Raw genomic sequence first — 16,928 nt, 5'->3', positions numbered from 1 at the left:
ATTGGACCCGAGTCAGCTGTGTGAAGACCAGCTGTGTTATTACTCCAGCCCCTATGATGACTCTTCCTTCAGTCTTGTGTGTTAGCAGATATCCTCTCCTGTGAACACACTTGATTTTGCACTGCTGGCCTTGGCACTCTGTTCCTATACCCAATGCACACTGAGGGGTTTGTTCCCCTAGGCTCTGAGACCAGCTGCTTGGGGCTGGCTGCAGTCTCTGGCTATTCCTGACCACAACGGTGCTCAGGGTCATGTGTCATCTCAGGAAAATGCTGCTGAGTTTCTCCCATTGGACAATTGGTTATTTGTCTGTAGAAGCGCAAGGCCTCTTTCTTAGAAACTTCACTCGCCTCTTTGCTTCTGATCTGCGCATTCTCTTGCACTTTCTCGATGGACTACTTTGATACACAGAAGTTCTGAATTGCCCGTTCATCTAGTCTGGTTTAGCTGTTAAGTCTCTGCCCCCTTATTCTGACACTTGGGTCCCATTTCCTCCCCTGCACGTGGAGATCCACTTCTCAGCAGTATCTGTAGAAAAGTGTCCTTCCCCCATCAAAGTTTTACTCTTGCCAGCAACATGTGGGGTCAGAGTGACAGTACAGCGGGGAGTGCTGGTCTTCACAGTTTTGCACTGCCAGGAGTGATCTGTGAGTGCAGAGCCAGGAATAACTCCTGAACACTGCCCGGGTTACAAAACAAAAAAACAGGGCTGGAAAGATGGCATGGAAGTGGGGCATTTGCCTTGCGTGCAGAAGGACGGTGGTTTGAATCTCGGCATCCCAGGGGCGATTTCTAAGCGTAGAGCTAGGAGTGGCCCCTGAGTGCTGCCTGGTATGACCCAAAAAACAAAAACAAAAAAACCAACTTCCTCTCTCGTTCTTTCCTTCCTTCTTTCCCCTTTTCTCTCCTTTCTGTCTTTTTTTCTCCCTCTCTCCTTCTATCTTTTGTTTTGTTTTGTTTTTGGGGAGTCACACCTGGCAGCGCTCAGGAGTTACTCTTGGCTCTATGCTCAGAAATCGCCCCTGGCAGGCATGGGGAACCATATGGGATGCCAGGATTCGAACCACCATTGGTCCTGGGTCGATTGTATGCAAGGCAAATGCCCTACCGCTGTGCTATCTCTCCAGCCCCTCTCCTTTTTTTTTTTTTTCTTTGTTTGTTTTTGGTTTTTGGGTCACACTCGTTTGATGCTCAGGGGTTACTCCTGGCTAAGTGCTCAGAAATCACCCCTGGCTTGGGGGGACCATATGGGATGCCAGGGGATCGAACTGTGGTCCTTCCTTGACTAGCGCTTGCAAGGCAGACACCTTACCTCTAGCGCCACCTCACCAGCCCCTCTCCTATCTTTTCTCTTTCTTCCTCCTCTCTCCTTCCCCCACCTTTCTCTCCTCTTCCCTCTTCTTCCCCCCTCCTGTCACATGTTTGTGCCATACCTGTTGCACAGGGATCACTCCTGGCGGGGACTCAAGCACCCTGATGGGCTGCTGAGGCCTGAACCTGGCCAGCTCCTTGAAAGGCAGGTATCTTAACTTGCCCCATCTCCAGCCCTATGTGTGGTTTCTTTCTGCTCATCTGCTCTGTGTCTTGGTGCCTTCACCATCTTTGCTTTCTCCACAAATCCTCTGTTTTAGCAGAGATTTCTCTATCTCTGGATTTGAGTTGTTGGCCCTGAACTAGAGAAGGTTTTGGTGTTTTACTGCTCTCCAGTGTCCCTCGCGGTCACCATGCTGGGATTTTTTTAGGGAGCTTCAGTTGTGTTTCAATTTCAGCTCCTCAAGCCACAGCTGCTCACAGAGCCCTGGTCTGAGCCTCAGTGGCTTTTTGGCAAATCGGGATCTTCTGTCCAGGCTGCAGGTGAGTAAGAGGCAGAGCCCAATGTGCTCACTGCCTTTCAGGGGTTGTTGTTGTGGAGACTTGGTTATAGAGCACCAGAGTGAAATACACACATCCCCCAACCTCTGTCCTGCGCCTCCTTATCCTAAATCTGATTTTTTGTTTAAGTCCTTGAGCTACACCCAAGTGCTCAGAGCTTACTCCTGACTCTGTTCAGGGATCACTCCTGGCAGTACCCAGGTGACCATATGGGATGCCGGGGAATCAAACCTGGGTCTGCCATGTGTGAGGCAAATGCCCTTCCTGCTATGCTATCACTCTGGCCCATCTCACTTTGATTTTCATGCCATTACCTGCTGTGCTCAGGGACTAAGGCTGCTCACTGGCAGGGCCTGGGCTCAGCCCTCTGTGTCCCATCAGCCTCATCCCCCATCTCACTGGGTCCTGGGTTGGCTTCTTGCTTGGTGCCCTCGCAGGCACTGTAAGTGTCTGAACGGAGAAACGAGGTCAAGAGTGATACGGTGCAGGGTGGATTGGAGCATATGGGATCTATACAGTTTGCACATGAGAAACTTCTGGAATCCCCTTCCCTCCTTGACTCGGCTCTCAGTGCCCGATGTAGATATCCCTGGGCCATTCTCTGTACATCGAGTCTAAGGGAGCCTGTCTGTCCCCAGGAGCTGGTTACTGATCTGGACCACAGCCCCTCCAATCCACAAGGGCACTTTCTTCTTCGGGCTTTGTGCCAACGGCTGCAGGCTCTGCCCAGGGGCTGGGACGAAGCCACCTGCCTTCAAAGACAGCAGGAGCTGCTGAGGTGCCAATGGTATGGGAGTGTCCCCACACCAGGCCGCACTCTGCTCCTGCTTGCATGGCTGCTCCCTTGGGGATTCGGGGTGGGTACAATCTTGGAAGAAGGTTTAATGGGCTGAGGCCTGCTCTGCATGAAACAGGTAAGTTCAATCACTTCTCAGAGCTGGGACCCAAGCCTTGCACTAGTGGGTGTGGCCCCCAAAACAAACTTGGGCAAATTGACAGGATCAGCTCAGGTGACTCAGGAAGGTCTGGGTGGAGATTAGGAAGACTGTGGAGCCCTGTCAGCTGCATCTCTTCCCCAGGAGTGCAGGGGAGAGCAGAGACCAGGCCTGCAAGTCAGAGGCTCTGTCCCAAGATGCTGGGTGTAGCCAGGACTGTCTCCCTGCTGCCCCCTTCCAGGGTTCTGGTCAACCTGCCTCCATCTCTGCTAGTTGGCAGCCCTCGGGTGGACTTGCCCATCCCTGACTGTGCCGAGTTCTTCCGCTTGGTCAATTCAGAGCTGGTAGGTGTGGAACCCTCCTATCATGAGTCCCCCAGGGCTTTAGGGCGTGACCTCTGGAGTCTGGGCCCTTCAGAGCAGGGAACTGGGACAAGCCTGTGTCAAGTGCTCCCACAGGTTCCTCTGGAAGAACACTTGACTCCAAACCTGTGATTGACAGGGGAGCCAGCCCCAGCAACCAGGCGGAAACAGAGCTAGTGGGCTGGGGGTCGCTTACACAGAGAAGTTGTGTGGAGAAGTGAGCTGAGAAGGTTCTAGAACATCACAACTCTCACACCCTGTCCTGCTTTGCAGAGAAATGCCTGCTCCCGAGAAGGCGCTTTGAGTCATGCTGTCACTGCCCACTTCTTCAGGGTAAGGTCTTTTGGTGGCGCCTGCTGGTTCCTCGGACATTCACTTGTCCAATTCCTGCATCCACACTGAGGCCCCAGCTCTCCCCTGCTAGGGTCTCCTCAACACCTGTTCCAGAAGCAGAGAGCCTGCCCTGACAGTGGATGAGACGCTGGTGGCATGTCGGACCAAGTGCCCCCTACTGGTGACCTCTGCACTGGTAGGGATGGCCCAGGGGCCCCTTTCCTGACCACCATTTCCCAGTTATCACAGCTCAGACATGCTTCTGTGCTATTGGCTTGTGAGAACTGGGGTGCTGTGCTTCCTTGAGTCACTTCGGGGGCTAGGCAGCAGCTGTCCCTTGTTTGAGCCCTGCTCGAGGGGCTGTCTGATCACTGCGGCTCTGCTGGCCATGGCTGGCCTGGTGGCAGGGGCACCCAGTGGCTCTGCCAGGCATTTACAGACGTGACCCCAGATTGGAGGCGAGTGAACTAGTGTACCTCCCTCTGCTGACTGGCCCTCTTATCCAAGCTGTGGTGGCCGCGACTGGAGGCTGAACTCCAAAGCTGCTGGGCCAGATGCTCACCTGGCCCAGAACCCAGAGAGCTGCAGCGGCTACGGGAAGCCCAACTCTTTGCTGGGAGGTCAGTGCAGGCAGAGTGGGCTGTCCGCAGACCCAGGTTCTACGTGCTCAGTACACCTACCCTGTCCCCACATCGAGCCTTTCTGCTCCCTTTGACCTGAGCCCCTGGCAGAGGTGACTCTCAGGAGCCAAGGTTTGGGGGCACAGGCAGCCAGGTCCCCACAGTGTACCCTACCTGTGTCTCCTACAGCCTCCTGTCTTCCAACACAATGCACCCTCCACCCAGCCCGGCCTGGCTCCTTGCTGCAGCCCTGCACTTCACCATCCAGCGCACAGGGAAGGGCAGCATCCAGAGTGAGCTGTGTCAACTGTCCTCATCCCCCGGGGAACAGGTGAGAGCCCATTTGAGTGCCCAGACTAACCTAGGGTGAAGCTCCATGCAGGATGGCTAGTAACCCTGATGCAGTCTCATGTTGGCATCACTGATTCTCCTAGTGGTTGTCCCTGTGGAGAACAGCTTTTCTATACCCTGGGCAGTCAGCTGTGAGGGCCTCATCAGCATAGGAAAGCAACAGCTGGGCTAAGAGTTCTGTGTATTAAAATTTAAAAAGGGGGCTGAGCTATAGCTTGGGAGAAAGGCATTTGTCGTACATGTGGCCAACCTGGGTTCTATGCCCAGTATCCCATAGGGTCCTCTGAGTGCTGGCAGGAGTGATTACTGAGCAGATTCAGGAGTAACACCTGAGCACTGCTGGGTGAGGCCCAGAAAACAATGTAAAAAGACTGTAAGGGGGGGCCGGTGCGGTGGCACAAGGGGTAAGGCATCTGCCTTGCCTGCACTAGCCTAGGACAGACCGCAGTTTGATCCCCCGGCGGCGTCCCATATGGTCCCCCAAGTCAGCAGCGATTTTTTTTTTTTTTGGATTTTCAGGCCACACCTGTTTGATGCTCAGGGGTTACTCCTGGCTAAGCGCTCAGAAATTGCCCCTAGCGGGGCCTGGAAGGTGGCTCTAAAGGTAAGGTGTCTGCCTTGCAAGCGCTAACGTAGGACAAACCTGGTTCAATCCCCCGGCATCCCATATGGTCCCCCCAAGCCAGGAGCAATTTCTGAGCGCATAGCCAGGAGTAACCCCTGAGCATCAAATGGGTGTGGCCCAAAAACAAAAAAGAAAGAAAAAGAAAAAATTGCCCCTGGCTTGAGGGGACCATATGGAACGCTGGGGGATCGAACCGAGATCCGTTCCTTGGCTAGCGCTTGCAAGGCAGACACCTTACCTCTAGCGCCACCTCGCCGGCCCCGGAGTGATTTCTGAGTGCATAGCCAAGAGTAATCCCTGAGTGTCACCAGGTGTGGCCCCAAAACAAAAAAGATTAAAAAAAACAACAACAACAAAACTGTGGGGCCCGAGAGATAGCATGGAGGTAAGGTATTTACCTTGCATGCAGAAAGGACTGTGGTTCGAATCCCAACATTGAATCCCGAGCCTGCCAGGAGCGATTTCTGAGTGTAGAGCCAACCCTGAGCGTTGCTAGGTGTGATCCAGAAACAAACAAACAAAAAAAAAAAAAACTGTAAGGGGAAATATTTACCTAAGTTTACATCTCTAAAGGACCACTGTCAGTTTCAGGGGCCAAAGCCTGCTGGCCTACATGTGTCCTTCATCTAGCAGGTAACAGCTGCACACTGGAGTTCTGGGACTCAGACACTGCAGTACAGGGAAGGGCACAGATGTGGGCAGTGGTTGCCCACTGCCTGTTCTGCCACCTGCTTTAAAGGCACCAAGTATTATCTCAGAACACACTTCTGAGCCTTGAAGAAATGAGCTCTGATCATGACCGCCTCGTATCTGAGGCGCAGACAGGCCTCACTGCTTCTGAGGGCCTCACTAACCCAGAGGGCCCTACACGGGCCTCACTGTACTCTAGAACAGGCCATCCCTTGGATGACGATGGCTGGGGCTATGGGTGTGTTCCTGGTCAACTGGCTTCCATGCACTGAGTTCCATCTCATCACCACAGTTGCTGCTCTCTCTCTTCTTCTTCTCCCTGATGCGCCTTCTCTCCTCACACCTGAGTCCACAGGTGAGTGAAGGCACCTGGAGCTGCAGATCTGAGTCTCCTGTGCCGGTGTGTGCCCGCCCCCTCTTCCCCCCATACACACTATGCTGCTATCCACCAGGGTGGGTCTGGCCCTCCCAGCATCTAGTGGAAGCCATGCATGAGCAACACTTAGAGGCCACTTGCTCCTTCTGTGGCCACAGACTGCCCACCCCAAGAGAGCTCTGGGCATTTGTGCCGAGATCCTCAGCTGTCTGGAGATGAGGAAGATTTCCTGGCTGCAGCTCTTTGAGCTGAGAGAGACAGGTGAGGGCGCTGGGGACTCTGGGTGCCCACAGGGTTCTGAGCCCATTTCCCAACAGTTCAAACTTCCTTAGGGTTTGAGCCAGATAAATACAGCAAGACAATTTGATGCCCTGATATTCTCTAAGCATGTGTGTGACTGTGTGTCCGGGATGGGCTGAGAACCCCCCTCCCTGCGACACTACAGATACCAGCCTGGGATGTGTCCTGCTCCGCCTGGCCCCAGATCAGCACGTGCGGTTGCTGCCTTTTGCCTTCTACAGGTAACAGCCCTATGAGAGGTACACTCCTTGGACTCTGCCCCCCCAGGGCTCCCACCATACCTCCTTTCTTTAGCCTCCTTCCCTACTTTGGTCGAGATGCCCTCCTGGAGGAAGAGGGTTCCCTGCGCATCACAGTGGATATGTACTGGAAGCTGATTAGCCTCTTCGTGGGTGGAGAGACACAGCCCATGACTGGCGTTGGTGGAAGCAGGCAGGACCAGGTAAGTGCAGGCAATGTCGGAGCTCACCAGGCAGTACCACCCCCTCTCCCGCTCAGCTCTGCCCTGTTTCCACAGGAAGAGCCCATGGGCTTGATCACAAAAGCACGTCTCTTTCTGCTGCAATTCATACCTCGGTGTCCAGCAAAGAGCTGCTCCAACGTGGCTGAGGTAACAGCAAGCCCACACCCTACACACATGAGGATTCACTCACATGGCCTCACTCCCAGCTTTGCTCTTTCCCTGCAGCTGCTGGCAGTGGGTGAGAACTGTGACCCTGAGGTGATTGCCGCCCTTCGTAGCAAGCTTCAGGCCATCCCTAACCTCCACTAGGAACCCCAGCTCTTCTGAAAGGACCAGGCAACACCAACTCCTTGTAAATAATTTATTACAAGTGAAACACCGGGCTGCTGTCGCACTAAAATGATTATAAAACTCCTGGATGGCTTTAGAGGGGAGAGGGATTGGTATTGTCAATCTGGCCACAGCCACTCAGTGCTCATAGAAAAATACCTGCTGGTCCCACCATCAGATGGGAGTGGGGGCTGTTACTCAGGTAGGCTCGGCCTTTACAGCCCCTGGCTGGGCCTCCAGGGCCTTGTCTTGAGCCTGAGTCAGTGGGTGGACCATGGACATGTGCACATTGAGGTTGTGAGCCTTCTCAAACCTCCGGCCGCACTGGTCACAGGCAAAGTCCAGCTCCGTCTCTGCCTTGTGCTTGGTCATGTGGTACTTGAGGGATGCCCGTTGCCGGCACTGGAACCCACACACCTCACACCTGGGGGGGAGGGCAGGGTGAGTGGGCAGGACAGGGCCAGGTTGGGGTAGGATAGGGTACCACGGGGAGCTGTGGTCTGGGCCGGACCCCACACACTCACTGCAGGGGTTTGGCTCCTGAGTGGCGCATCTGGTGGACCAGAAGGTGCTTGCGTTGCTTGAATGTCTGCCCGCATTCGTCACAGATGTAATTCCGAACCTCTGCGGGCCACACAGTAAGACTGGGCCTGCCAGGACACCTTCCCCAGGATCCCTAGCAGGACACATGGGCTCACCCAGGCTAAAGGTGCTCACGGGGAGGAGGGTGGGTGGCGGCACACACACCTGTGTGAATGAGCTTCAAGTGTCGCTGCAGGTAACGGTCGATCATGAAGACCTTGTTGCAGCCCGGGTGGGGACAGGGCCGCTCACGCACCTCCTCGTGGTATTCCTTGATGTGTTTCTGTGGGACACTGGAAACCCCTGAGACGCCGCCTCCCTCCCCCAGATCATGGCCCGCACCCTCACCCTCTGCAGCTCCACTCACCTTCATGCCATCAGCCCCACGGTACACAGCTGTGCAGCCCTGGTGTGGGCACTTGTAGATGGTGGGCAGCTCCTCCCTGCAGCACCAAGCCCAGGTCAGCTGCTGGGCACCCCTAGCCAGGCCCCACCTCACACGGCACTGCCTGGCCCAGACTCACCTCTCACAGCACAGTTTGCTCTTCCAGCCTGGCTTGGGGCCTGGTTTCTTTCGGATTCTTGGTTCTTCAGATTTCTTGGTATCTTTGCTTTCGCCCTTCTTAGCAGAGAGCCTGGTGAGATGTGGACACTCTGGTCTATGCCCTACACTGAACAATGTACAAACACAGCCAGGCTCCCTCTGGCCTGCTAACTGAGACCCTGCAGCGAGCAGTGTAGGAATGTCTAGGGCTGGAGATGACTGGAGTGGGCAGGCAGCCGTCCTCAGAGAACCTGCTGTCAGAACCCTGGGTCCCTCCTGCCAGCAGCTCCCCTCTCGTCCATCCCAAATGGGGCACATGTGAAGTGTGTTTCAGTGGGTCTGCACTGAAGTGCTCATGTCTCTCCTGGACCAAATATTCCACCAAATCTGTCATGAATTGGAAGGTCTAAACAAGCCCTCAAGTACCAAACTCAAGCTCAGCAAGCTGCCAACAGAGCCTTGACCTGACTGGGGAAATGTACCACCAGAGCCGCTGACAGGGGGCAACATCAGAATCCCAGGATGGCTTCTGCAGAAATTGAAACAGGATTCCCCAGTGTCTGAGCAACTGGAAAACACAGAACTGAAGTGGTTGAAGCCAAACATCACACAGCCAGAGCCACAGCATAGCAGGGAGGATGCTTGTCTTACAAATGGCTGATCTGAGTACAATCTCTGGCATCCCACAGGGTCTAGAGTGCTACCAGAGTAATGCCTGAGCATCGGCGAGAAGGCTCAAAAACCAAAAATCCATCACACAGACCAGGGGAGAATCCACCTGGAAACTCCTGCATATCACTTGAGTCAGTGAAGCACAGGCATCCCCAGACCAATTCCTGCCTATAGGAGAGGGTCTCCTCATGGAGCCAACACCCCAGGGCAGGCACCCCTGCCACCCTTCCCAGTAAGAGTCCCTCTGAGATATGGATATGAGAACAGAGGGAGGGATCATCTGCTGGACACACACTTTCTAGTCATACCAAGTAAGGGGTTACTCCCAGGAAAAGTCCATACCTAAGTACATACAGGTAAGGGGTGAACAGCCATTTCACCAAGAGGTGTATTGGCTCCACATAAGCATATGCCCAGCAGAACCTGTGACTGAGGGACAAGGGACTGAGCCACCTCACCCTGCAGAGACTACACAAAGTACTGTGCTGGAGTGGAACCCTTAGACCCATACTCCAGGGAAGGGCCCTCAAACATTCCTCACAAGCCAAGGCCCCAAGCAAGCACAGCCAAGTCCTGGCAGCATGAGGGATGGCATCAGCACCACAATAGGCGGCTGCCCTGACAAGGCTCACATGCCCAGTTGGGTCAGGGGCACCTGCATCACAGCCAGAGGGCAATGGCTGAGAGGCTGAGGTGAGATTGGTACTAAGGCTGCTGAATAGAACAACCAGTTATGGGCAGGGACAGTAGGACACCAATTAGTGAATGGGGCCAGAGTAATAGCAAAACAGGTAGTGTTTGCCTTGCATGTAGTTGATCTGGGTTCAATCCTTGGCATTCTATACGGTCCCCTGAGCACCATTGGGAATGACCCCTGAGCGCAGAACCAGGTGTGGCCCAAAAGCCCCTCAAATACAGGGGCCACTGGGAAAGGCCTTTCCTGGATGTATACCCACCTTCCCCCCACCCATTTCTGAGCTAGAAAGGCAGCCTGGCAGCACAGGAAGCCTGATGGGGAGGCCACACAGCAGTCCTGTCCTGCACAAACCTTGACCACCCCAAGCCCACACCTCTGTTCTCCAGAACCACCTATGAAGACCAGTGGGAAGGGAAAGGAAAAGCAACATGGCATGTGTGGCTGGACAGGCCAGGGGTCTGCACAGCTCACAGGAGCCCCATATCTTCGGATGCTGTCTCCCACTCACCTCTTGTCTGGGTAAGGCTCGAAGGACTCATCTGAGGATGGTGGCTGCCTCCTGTCGGCCTCGTCCTCACTCGGGAAGCCTCTAGTGGAGAAGGGAATCTTTACTACCACCTGGTGGGATAGCGCGGTCCAACTCTGTCTGAACCCCCAAATCTCTGACCATCTCCAAACCCACCCCAAGGTGGAAAGTATCTCTGGGGGCTGACGGCCTGAGGGAACTGCTCAGGTCACAGGCTAGACCAGATCTGCACCACCGTGGCCTGTCCCCAAAATTGGGGTCAAGGTTGTCTGCTGGTGGCAATGCAGCCTGTCCTATGACCAGGGTCTGCCACAACCATGCCTGGCTGTGCTGGAGGAGTGGTGTGGGCTGGCGGGCAAGCTTCACATGGCTCAGCTCAAGGGTATGAAGTGACCCAAGAGCCGTCAGGGGGCCTTTCAAGTAGTATCAGGACAGGGGCAGGCCTGTTTCCTGAACTGAGTGAGGAGGCTCCATTCTCAATGTCTGGTACCTGGCAGAGCAGCAAGGCTCTGATCCTCACCCTCTGGAGATTAAGGGGGCCACTGCCACCCAGGGGAGCCCACCAGGCCCCAGCAGCTGGGCCCAGCTACCGATCTGGTCCCTGCCTCCAAGGCCCCGGGACAGGAGAAAGTTTAGGCTATGGAAACCCCCTCTTCTCTCACCCCTCAGAAAGGTCACTGAACTCGTCTTTTACCCGATCATCCGAGGCTGAAGACGGGACCTGCGTCTCCCCCAACTGCCCTGAGAGAGAAAGAGTAGCCTCATCACTACAGGGTGTGCACTCCCCAGGGGGGAAGAGACTTCCAAAGTCCTTTCTTCTGCCCCAGGCTTTCCAAAGACCCTAGGACCTGCAGATCCATTGACATATTGAGATAGGATGACTGGGGAGCAGCTACGTTGGGACCCCTCTATTGGTGACTGTTCGACTGTGCTGTACTGACTGGCAGCTGCACCTCTGACTCACTGGGTCCTGCCCCCACCTGAAATGCTGGGGTGTATACAGGGCCTGGGGCACAGTACAGGCTAACGCTGGCCCCAATCAGGCCCCATGAGATAAGGCCCAGGGGCCCCACTGTCCTCTCCATGTCCATAAGGCCTCATCCTTGGCATATGGCCTCAACAGAAATGCTGGGACAGGGTCCTCAGCCCTACTGTACAGTCCCCCGCCCCATCCCCATGAGACAGGATTCCTAGTCCATGGGCTGTAGACATCTCCTACCTTGACCCCCTCTTGAGGGGAGGCTTGGCTGAAGTGGGGGACCTGGTCCAGGACCCATCGGGCTGCTGTCAGAAGGCAGCTGAGCCGTGTCCATCCTGGGCTGCATCTCAGTCTCTGCCCCAGTGGCCAAGGCTGAACGACCTGGGGAGGTCTGTGGGGCAGCCCCCGTGGGGTTGGGCCCCCGGTGCTGGCTGGCTTGGGCACCCAGCTCCTTGTCCCAGGCACACTTCACAGCCAGCGAGCTATCCAGTAGGAGAGCCCCACAGCTGGTATCTGAGTCCATGGTGTAGCGGTGGCCCTGGGCGCAGGCCCACACGGTCTGGAGTGAACCGCAGTACCCCGAGGAGAGCGTGTGCTGAAGGCTTGGCAAGGCCCCGCAGCCAGCTGCATGTCCGTGCACCCAGCCCACCAAGCCATACAGGCCCTGGGTTCCCGGGTTCACAAGGTCCCCTGAGGAAAGGCAGAAACCCCGGAGGCTACTCAGCACCGGCCTGATACAGCCCACCCATCCTTCAGGAACAGGGACACTCACCTAGACATGACTCCTCCTCCGGCCCTGTCAGGGACTGGGCACCGGCCCTGCACAGACCAGTAAGGTCACCAGGAGAAGTGGCCAACTGCCGCCTCCCCTAGCACCATCATGAACTGCCCATCAGGCAACCCTGCCCCAAGTCCCGAGGAGGAAGACAGAACTTACTGGGCACGTGGCTGGCGGGGGCCTGCTGGGGAGACATTGACCCTCTGCAGGAAGGTCGTGAGGAGGCCATGGCACTGGTAGAACTGGCCGAGGCAGCTCTTGCAGACAAATGGAGACAGGGCCGCATCCTGGCGCACAGCCACCCCCAATAGGCCCTGGAAGTCCCTGACAAAAAAGCGTCCTCCGGGGGCACAGGCTGAGATCCTCCGCAGGCTCCGTAAGGAGAACTTCCCATGGCACAGGCGGCAGTGCCCCACAGCCATAGCCCGGCCTGCTCCTGGACAGAATATGAGGGACTGAGTCAGACCAGGAGGCACCTCCCCTTAGCCTTCCCTGGGCCCCAGTGGTGGAGGGTACCTGCGGACAACCTATGGTGAGTCTGGTCCTCAGGGACTCCCACCAAGTGTGGGCACCTTCAAATGAAGCCCTAATCTCCTGGGGGAGGGGCAGGGAAAGCGTGACCTGCCCATTAGGAGGAATGATTTCTGGGGTGCAAGGGGTTCCGTCATGTATGAAAGGTGATGTAACCAATAAGCAAAAACAAGGGATGAGAATCACAATCATCTCAGTATTGCAAGATCCATCACAGTTTCTAACAAGTCTCAAGCCAGTGAGAGCTTACATGACCCCATGAGCCCACTGGCCCTAGACCACAGCCCTGCTCACACTCCATGCAGAAGGCCACAGAGGCAAGAGAGGGACCAGGTTGCCTTCCCTGCTCTGTGGTGTAAAACTGAGAACGTTTACTCTGCACTCACGATTACTTCAAGGACATCGGCCCCCTCTAACACCACAAAGCCTTGGGGTCCTCCTCAGAGCAATCAAGTCAGAAAAAATAAAAAAGCAGAGACTAATGAGAGGGAGAGACAGCTGTATTTGCAGGTGTGGTTTTACACAAAGAAAACCTTGCACTGAGTAATGTTTGCAGCCAACCAGGGCTCAATCCCTGACCCTGCTTATGGTCTCCAGAACCTCCGAGAGTGATCCCTGAATATAGAGCCAGAAATAAATTTTGAGCACCACTGGCTGTGACCCGAAAACCAATCAATCAACAAACAAAAGTTAATTAGGTGACTGCTAGGAAGCATAATCTAACCTCAGAGACCAGCAAAGTCTCCAAGGAGAGAAACTCGGTGGGCCAAGGTCTCGAGAAAGCCCCTAAAGCCGAGCAGACCCCAGAGCTGAGATTCTGGTCTCTGGAGGCCACTTCTGATTGTTTAGTGAAACAGAGTACGAGAGTGGGGCTGAAAAATGACCAATCAGGGGGGCCGGGCGGTGGCACCAAAGGTAAGGTGCCTGACTTGCCTGCGATAGCCTTGGACGGACCGTGGTTCGATCCCCCGGTGTCCCATATGGTCCCCCAAGCCAGGAGCAACTTCTGAGCACATAGCCAGGAGTAACCCCTGAGCATTACCGGGTGTGGCCCAAAAACCAAAAAAACAAAACAAAACAAAGAAATGACCAGACAAAAGGAGAGCAGGGCAATAAGAAGCTGGGGAACCATCACTGGGTGCAGGAGGACCACAGCACCAGTTTAAAGCCCGGAAGGGACCTTTTACCCAAACAAGACACAAGAGCCATGTGGAACTTTTCAGTCTGCACTCAAGGGGGGACGTCGCTAGAAGGACTTTTGAAACAGCCTGGTTATGGGCCTGGCTCTCCATGAGCAAGACCCTGAAACAGCCTGGCATGTGGGGCCCAAGCATGCTGAGAACAAGTGCTGACAAGGGTATGTGGAGATAGACCAGTAGCACCAGTTGTCACACATCTGAGAAACATCGGCAGCTGCTCACTCCTGGGTCTTTGTCTAACAGAGATGTGAGCATTAACTCAGAAAAACATTTTCTGGGCAGCAGGGTGGGCATCTACTGAAATGCAGATTATTTCAAACACATGAATCAGAAATTTTGGAAGATATCTAACAATTTGAAAATGTTTTAGGGGCCGGTGAGGTGGCACTAGAGGTAAGGTGTCTGCCTTGCAAGCGCTAGCCAAGGAAGGACCGCAGTTCGATCCCTCGGCATCCCATATGGTCCCCCCAAGCCAGGGGCGATTTCTGAGCGCTTAGCCAGGAGTAACCCCTGAGCATCAAACGGGTGTGCCCCCCAAAAAAACAACGAAAAAAACAAACAAAAAATGTTTATAGAGACAGCATCAGTATAAATGATCACTGAATTGTTGATGAAAATACTATTTAAAGTGGGCAGAAGGATATCGTGTACAGTGCAGACTTGAACATAGGAGGTTCAACTGTTGGGTCATATTTCCAGTTAAAAAAAGGAGATAAAGGGCCAGAGAGATAGCATGGAGGTAAGACATTTGCCTTGCATGCAGAAGGATGGTGGTTCGAATCCCGGCATCCCATATGGTCCCCCACACCTGCCAGGAGCGATTTTTGAGCATAGAGCTAGGAATAACCCCTAAGCGCTGCCGGGTGTAACCCAAAAAAACAAAACAAAACAAAAAGATCAAGAGAGGGATATGTCCCAAATGTGTTAAACACGCAAGACAGTTTCACTATTCACTAAGCACTGTCATACAGATTCATTGTTTAATTTTTCCTCTACAAGTCACTTTGTTTACTCCAGAAAAACCATCAAGGACCCCTGATAGTGAAAACTCCCAGAGAACATGCAAACACTGCATAAGGTATGGAATTCATATGATGGAGCCTGTCTGCAACTCCAGCTGCCCAGAAACTTCAAGAGTAATAAACCCAGCTTCAGGCCAATGTCAAATGCAGGAGCCATAGTACAGTGGGGAAAGCATTTGCCTTGCATGAATGCAGCTGTTTTATGTTCAATCCCTGGCATCCCATATGGTCTCCCAAGCATTGCCAGGAGTGATCCTGAAAACAGAGCCAGAAGTAACCCCTGAGCACTGCTGGGTATGATTCCAAAAGCAACCAACCAGCCAACTAACCAAAAAACAGCCAGAATTGGGTCACCCAGCACAGCAAGGCCAACAGGCCCTGGCCTTTCTTTTTTTTTGTTTGTTTTTTTGTTTTTTTGTTTTTTTGGGCCACACCCATTTGACGCTCAGGGGTTACTCCTGGCTATGAGCTCAGAAATCGCCCCTGGCTTGGGGGAACCATATGGGACACCGGGGGATCGAACCGAGGTCCGGTCAGTCCTACGCTAGCGCTTGCAAGGCAGACACCTTACCTCTAGCGCCACCTTCCCGGCCCCAGGCCCTGACCTTTCACTGTCTCCAATCACCTTCCACTTGCATCTTTAAAATAGTTTCTAGGAACTGAAAAAGAGTACAGGGAATAAGGTACTCGCTTTGCATGGAGCAGAACCTGAGCCAATTCTCAGCCACACATGATCCCGTAAGCAGCTTTGGGAATGTCCTTAGATAATGAAGCTGGGAGTAGCTCCAAGCCCTGTTGCATGTAGCCCAACGCTACGAACCTCTGACCCCTGCAACCCCCAGGTGAGGGGAAAAAGAACATAGCTACTCTCTTGGGGGAGAGAGGACTAGGAAGCTTGCTTTGCACGCTGGAGGACTGGGGTCCAACCCTCAGCACTGAATAGTCTCCTGAGCCACTACCAGGCCAAACCCACTAAGCACCAAGCTGGAAGTAGCTCTGCCTGAGGTGGCCCCAAAATAGGGAGAGGAAACACAAATATAGTTTCCAAATATGAAGGGGGAAGGGAGCAAGCCTGTTAGCCAGTCTTATCTCCAACTCCCAAAGATGCAATTACTAACTGCCACAGAAAGGAGAAAGTCCCACAGCTGGGGTTCGAACGTCAGCAAACAGGAACAGGACATGTCGGTCCCCAGGAACCGCTAAGGGGGAGGGGGCACATGCCTGAAGAGGGTCCTGAGCAATGGGGACCCCTGACCTGGGGAAAGCGCCAAGGAAGTCACTGGCAAGGAAGAGACGGACCAGGGTAAGGCTAGGCGCGCAGGGGGGCCAAGACCGATCAGGGCTTAAGGACAGGAGCACAAAGGCCGGGGCAGAGAAGGGTCAGGAGAGGAGTGCAGGCGCAGGTGCCCAATGGCCTCCCGCTTAGGTGTCGCCGGTGACCCCAGATCCACAACGCAGCAGGGGTCAAAGGAAACTGGGGGACGGAGCGGGGATCTCCCAACTGGCGCCTTTCAGAACGTAGCGGGGCCGGGACCAGGCCAGAGGGCGGGGGAAGGAAGAAGGATGGAGGATGAAGGCCGGGACCCCGCGCCCACCCGTCCGCCCGGCCGGCCGCACCTGGCTCCTCGGCGCCGCCGTCGCCCGCGTCCCCCCAGCCCGGCGGCGCCGCCGAGGCCTCTGGCCAGTCCGCGCGCGGCCCGCCTCGGCAGGGACGTCCCCGCGCCCGGCCCCCGCCGGCCCCGCCGCCCCCGCGCGGCCCCGGCGACAGGAAGCGGCCCAGCCGGTCCCGCTTCATGGCGCAGAAGCCCGTGCGGGAGGGAGGCTCGGTTCGGGTCGGTCCGGCTCGGCCCCGCTTGGATCGGTCCAGCCGGCCCGGCTATCCCTCGGTCCGCGCAAAGATGGACGCGGGGGCGTGGCGAAGTCCGGGGGCGGGGCCAAGAGGGCCAAGGGGCGGTGCTAGTCGGGTTAGGAGGCGGGGCCAACCAGGTCAAGGGGTGATGAGGCCTGAATTGGGGGCGGGGCCTGAGCCGAGCCAGGGACGGATCCGGATAGGTGGGAGGGCGGGGCCTATCAGGAACAAGGCTTGTTAGGGGCGTGGTCTGAATCAGGGCAGAGCCTATCAGGTGCGGGGACTCGAGGGC

General features: G+C 55.2%; 2 protein-coding genes across 2 annotated transcripts in view; one reads left to right on the top strand and one right to left on the bottom strand.

Moving 5' to 3' along the window:
- FANCA (FA complementation group A) overlaps positions 1–7,309 on the top strand; it is a 33,167-nt gene extending 25,858 nt beyond the window's left edge. Inside the window, exons 34-46 of the mRNA XM_049787390.1 lie at positions 1,770–1,854; positions 2,511–2,659; positions 3,049–3,151; positions 3,443–3,502; positions 3,594–3,698; positions 4,010–4,122; positions 4,312–4,453; positions 6,081–6,143; positions 6,323–6,425; positions 6,610–6,685; positions 6,759–6,906; positions 6,982–7,074; positions 7,153–7,309. Coding sequence (XP_049643347.1) covers positions 1,770–1,854; positions 2,511–2,659; positions 3,049–3,151; positions 3,443–3,502; positions 3,594–3,698; positions 4,010–4,122; positions 4,312–4,453; positions 6,081–6,143; positions 6,323–6,425; positions 6,610–6,685; positions 6,759–6,906; positions 6,982–7,074; positions 7,153–7,236 — 1,324 coding nt within the window. The 3' untranslated portion in view covers positions 7,237–7,309. The remainder of the gene's footprint in view (positions 1–1,769; positions 1,855–2,510; positions 2,660–3,048; positions 3,152–3,442; positions 3,503–3,593; positions 3,699–4,009; positions 4,123–4,311; positions 4,454–6,080; positions 6,144–6,322; positions 6,426–6,609; positions 6,686–6,758; positions 6,907–6,981; positions 7,075–7,152) is intronic.
- On the bottom strand, positions 7,275–16,582 carry ZNF276 (zinc finger protein 276). The gene is made up of 11 exons (XM_049787389.1): positions 16,405–16,582; positions 12,195–12,471; positions 12,030–12,076; positions 11,498–11,947; positions 10,941–11,019; positions 10,261–10,341; positions 8,364–8,474; positions 8,207–8,282; positions 8,005–8,122; positions 7,782–7,881; positions 7,275–7,681 (listed from the first exon to the last, which is right to left on the bottom strand). The coding sequence occupies exons 1-11, from the start codon at positions 16,580–16,582 to the stop codon at positions 7,456–7,458; spliced, it is 1,743 nt and encodes a 580-aa protein (XP_049643346.1). The 3' UTR covers positions 7,275–7,455.
- Positions 16,583–16,928: the final 346 nt, after the last annotated feature.

This window comes from Suncus etruscus, chromosome 14 (genome assembly GCF_024139225.1).
Source record: "Suncus etruscus isolate mSunEtr1 chromosome 14, mSunEtr1.pri.cur, whole genome shotgun sequence".
Classification (NCBI taxonomy): Eukaryota; Metazoa; Chordata; class Mammalia; order Eulipotyphla; family Soricidae; genus Suncus; species Suncus etruscus.
This window is presented reverse-complemented; position numbering and strand designations above follow the sequence as displayed.

What these genes read in the sequence shown, in the direction of transcription:
- ZNF276 (XM_049787389.1), bottom strand. Translation starts at nt 16,582, where the DNA reads ATGAAGCGGGACCGGCTGGGCCGCTTCCTGTCGCCGGGGCCGCGCGGG. An exon ending in CCCCTCAAGAGGGGGTCAAG is followed by an intron (nt 11,020 to 11,497) that starts GTAGGAGATGTC and finishes TTTCTCTCTCAG; the next exon opens with GGCAGTTGGGGGAGACGCAG. An exon ending in GAGCCTTACCCAGACAAGAG is followed by an intron (nt 8,475 to 10,260) that starts GTGAGTGGGAGA and finishes ACATCTCACCAG; the next exon opens with GCTCTCTGCTAAGAAGGGCG.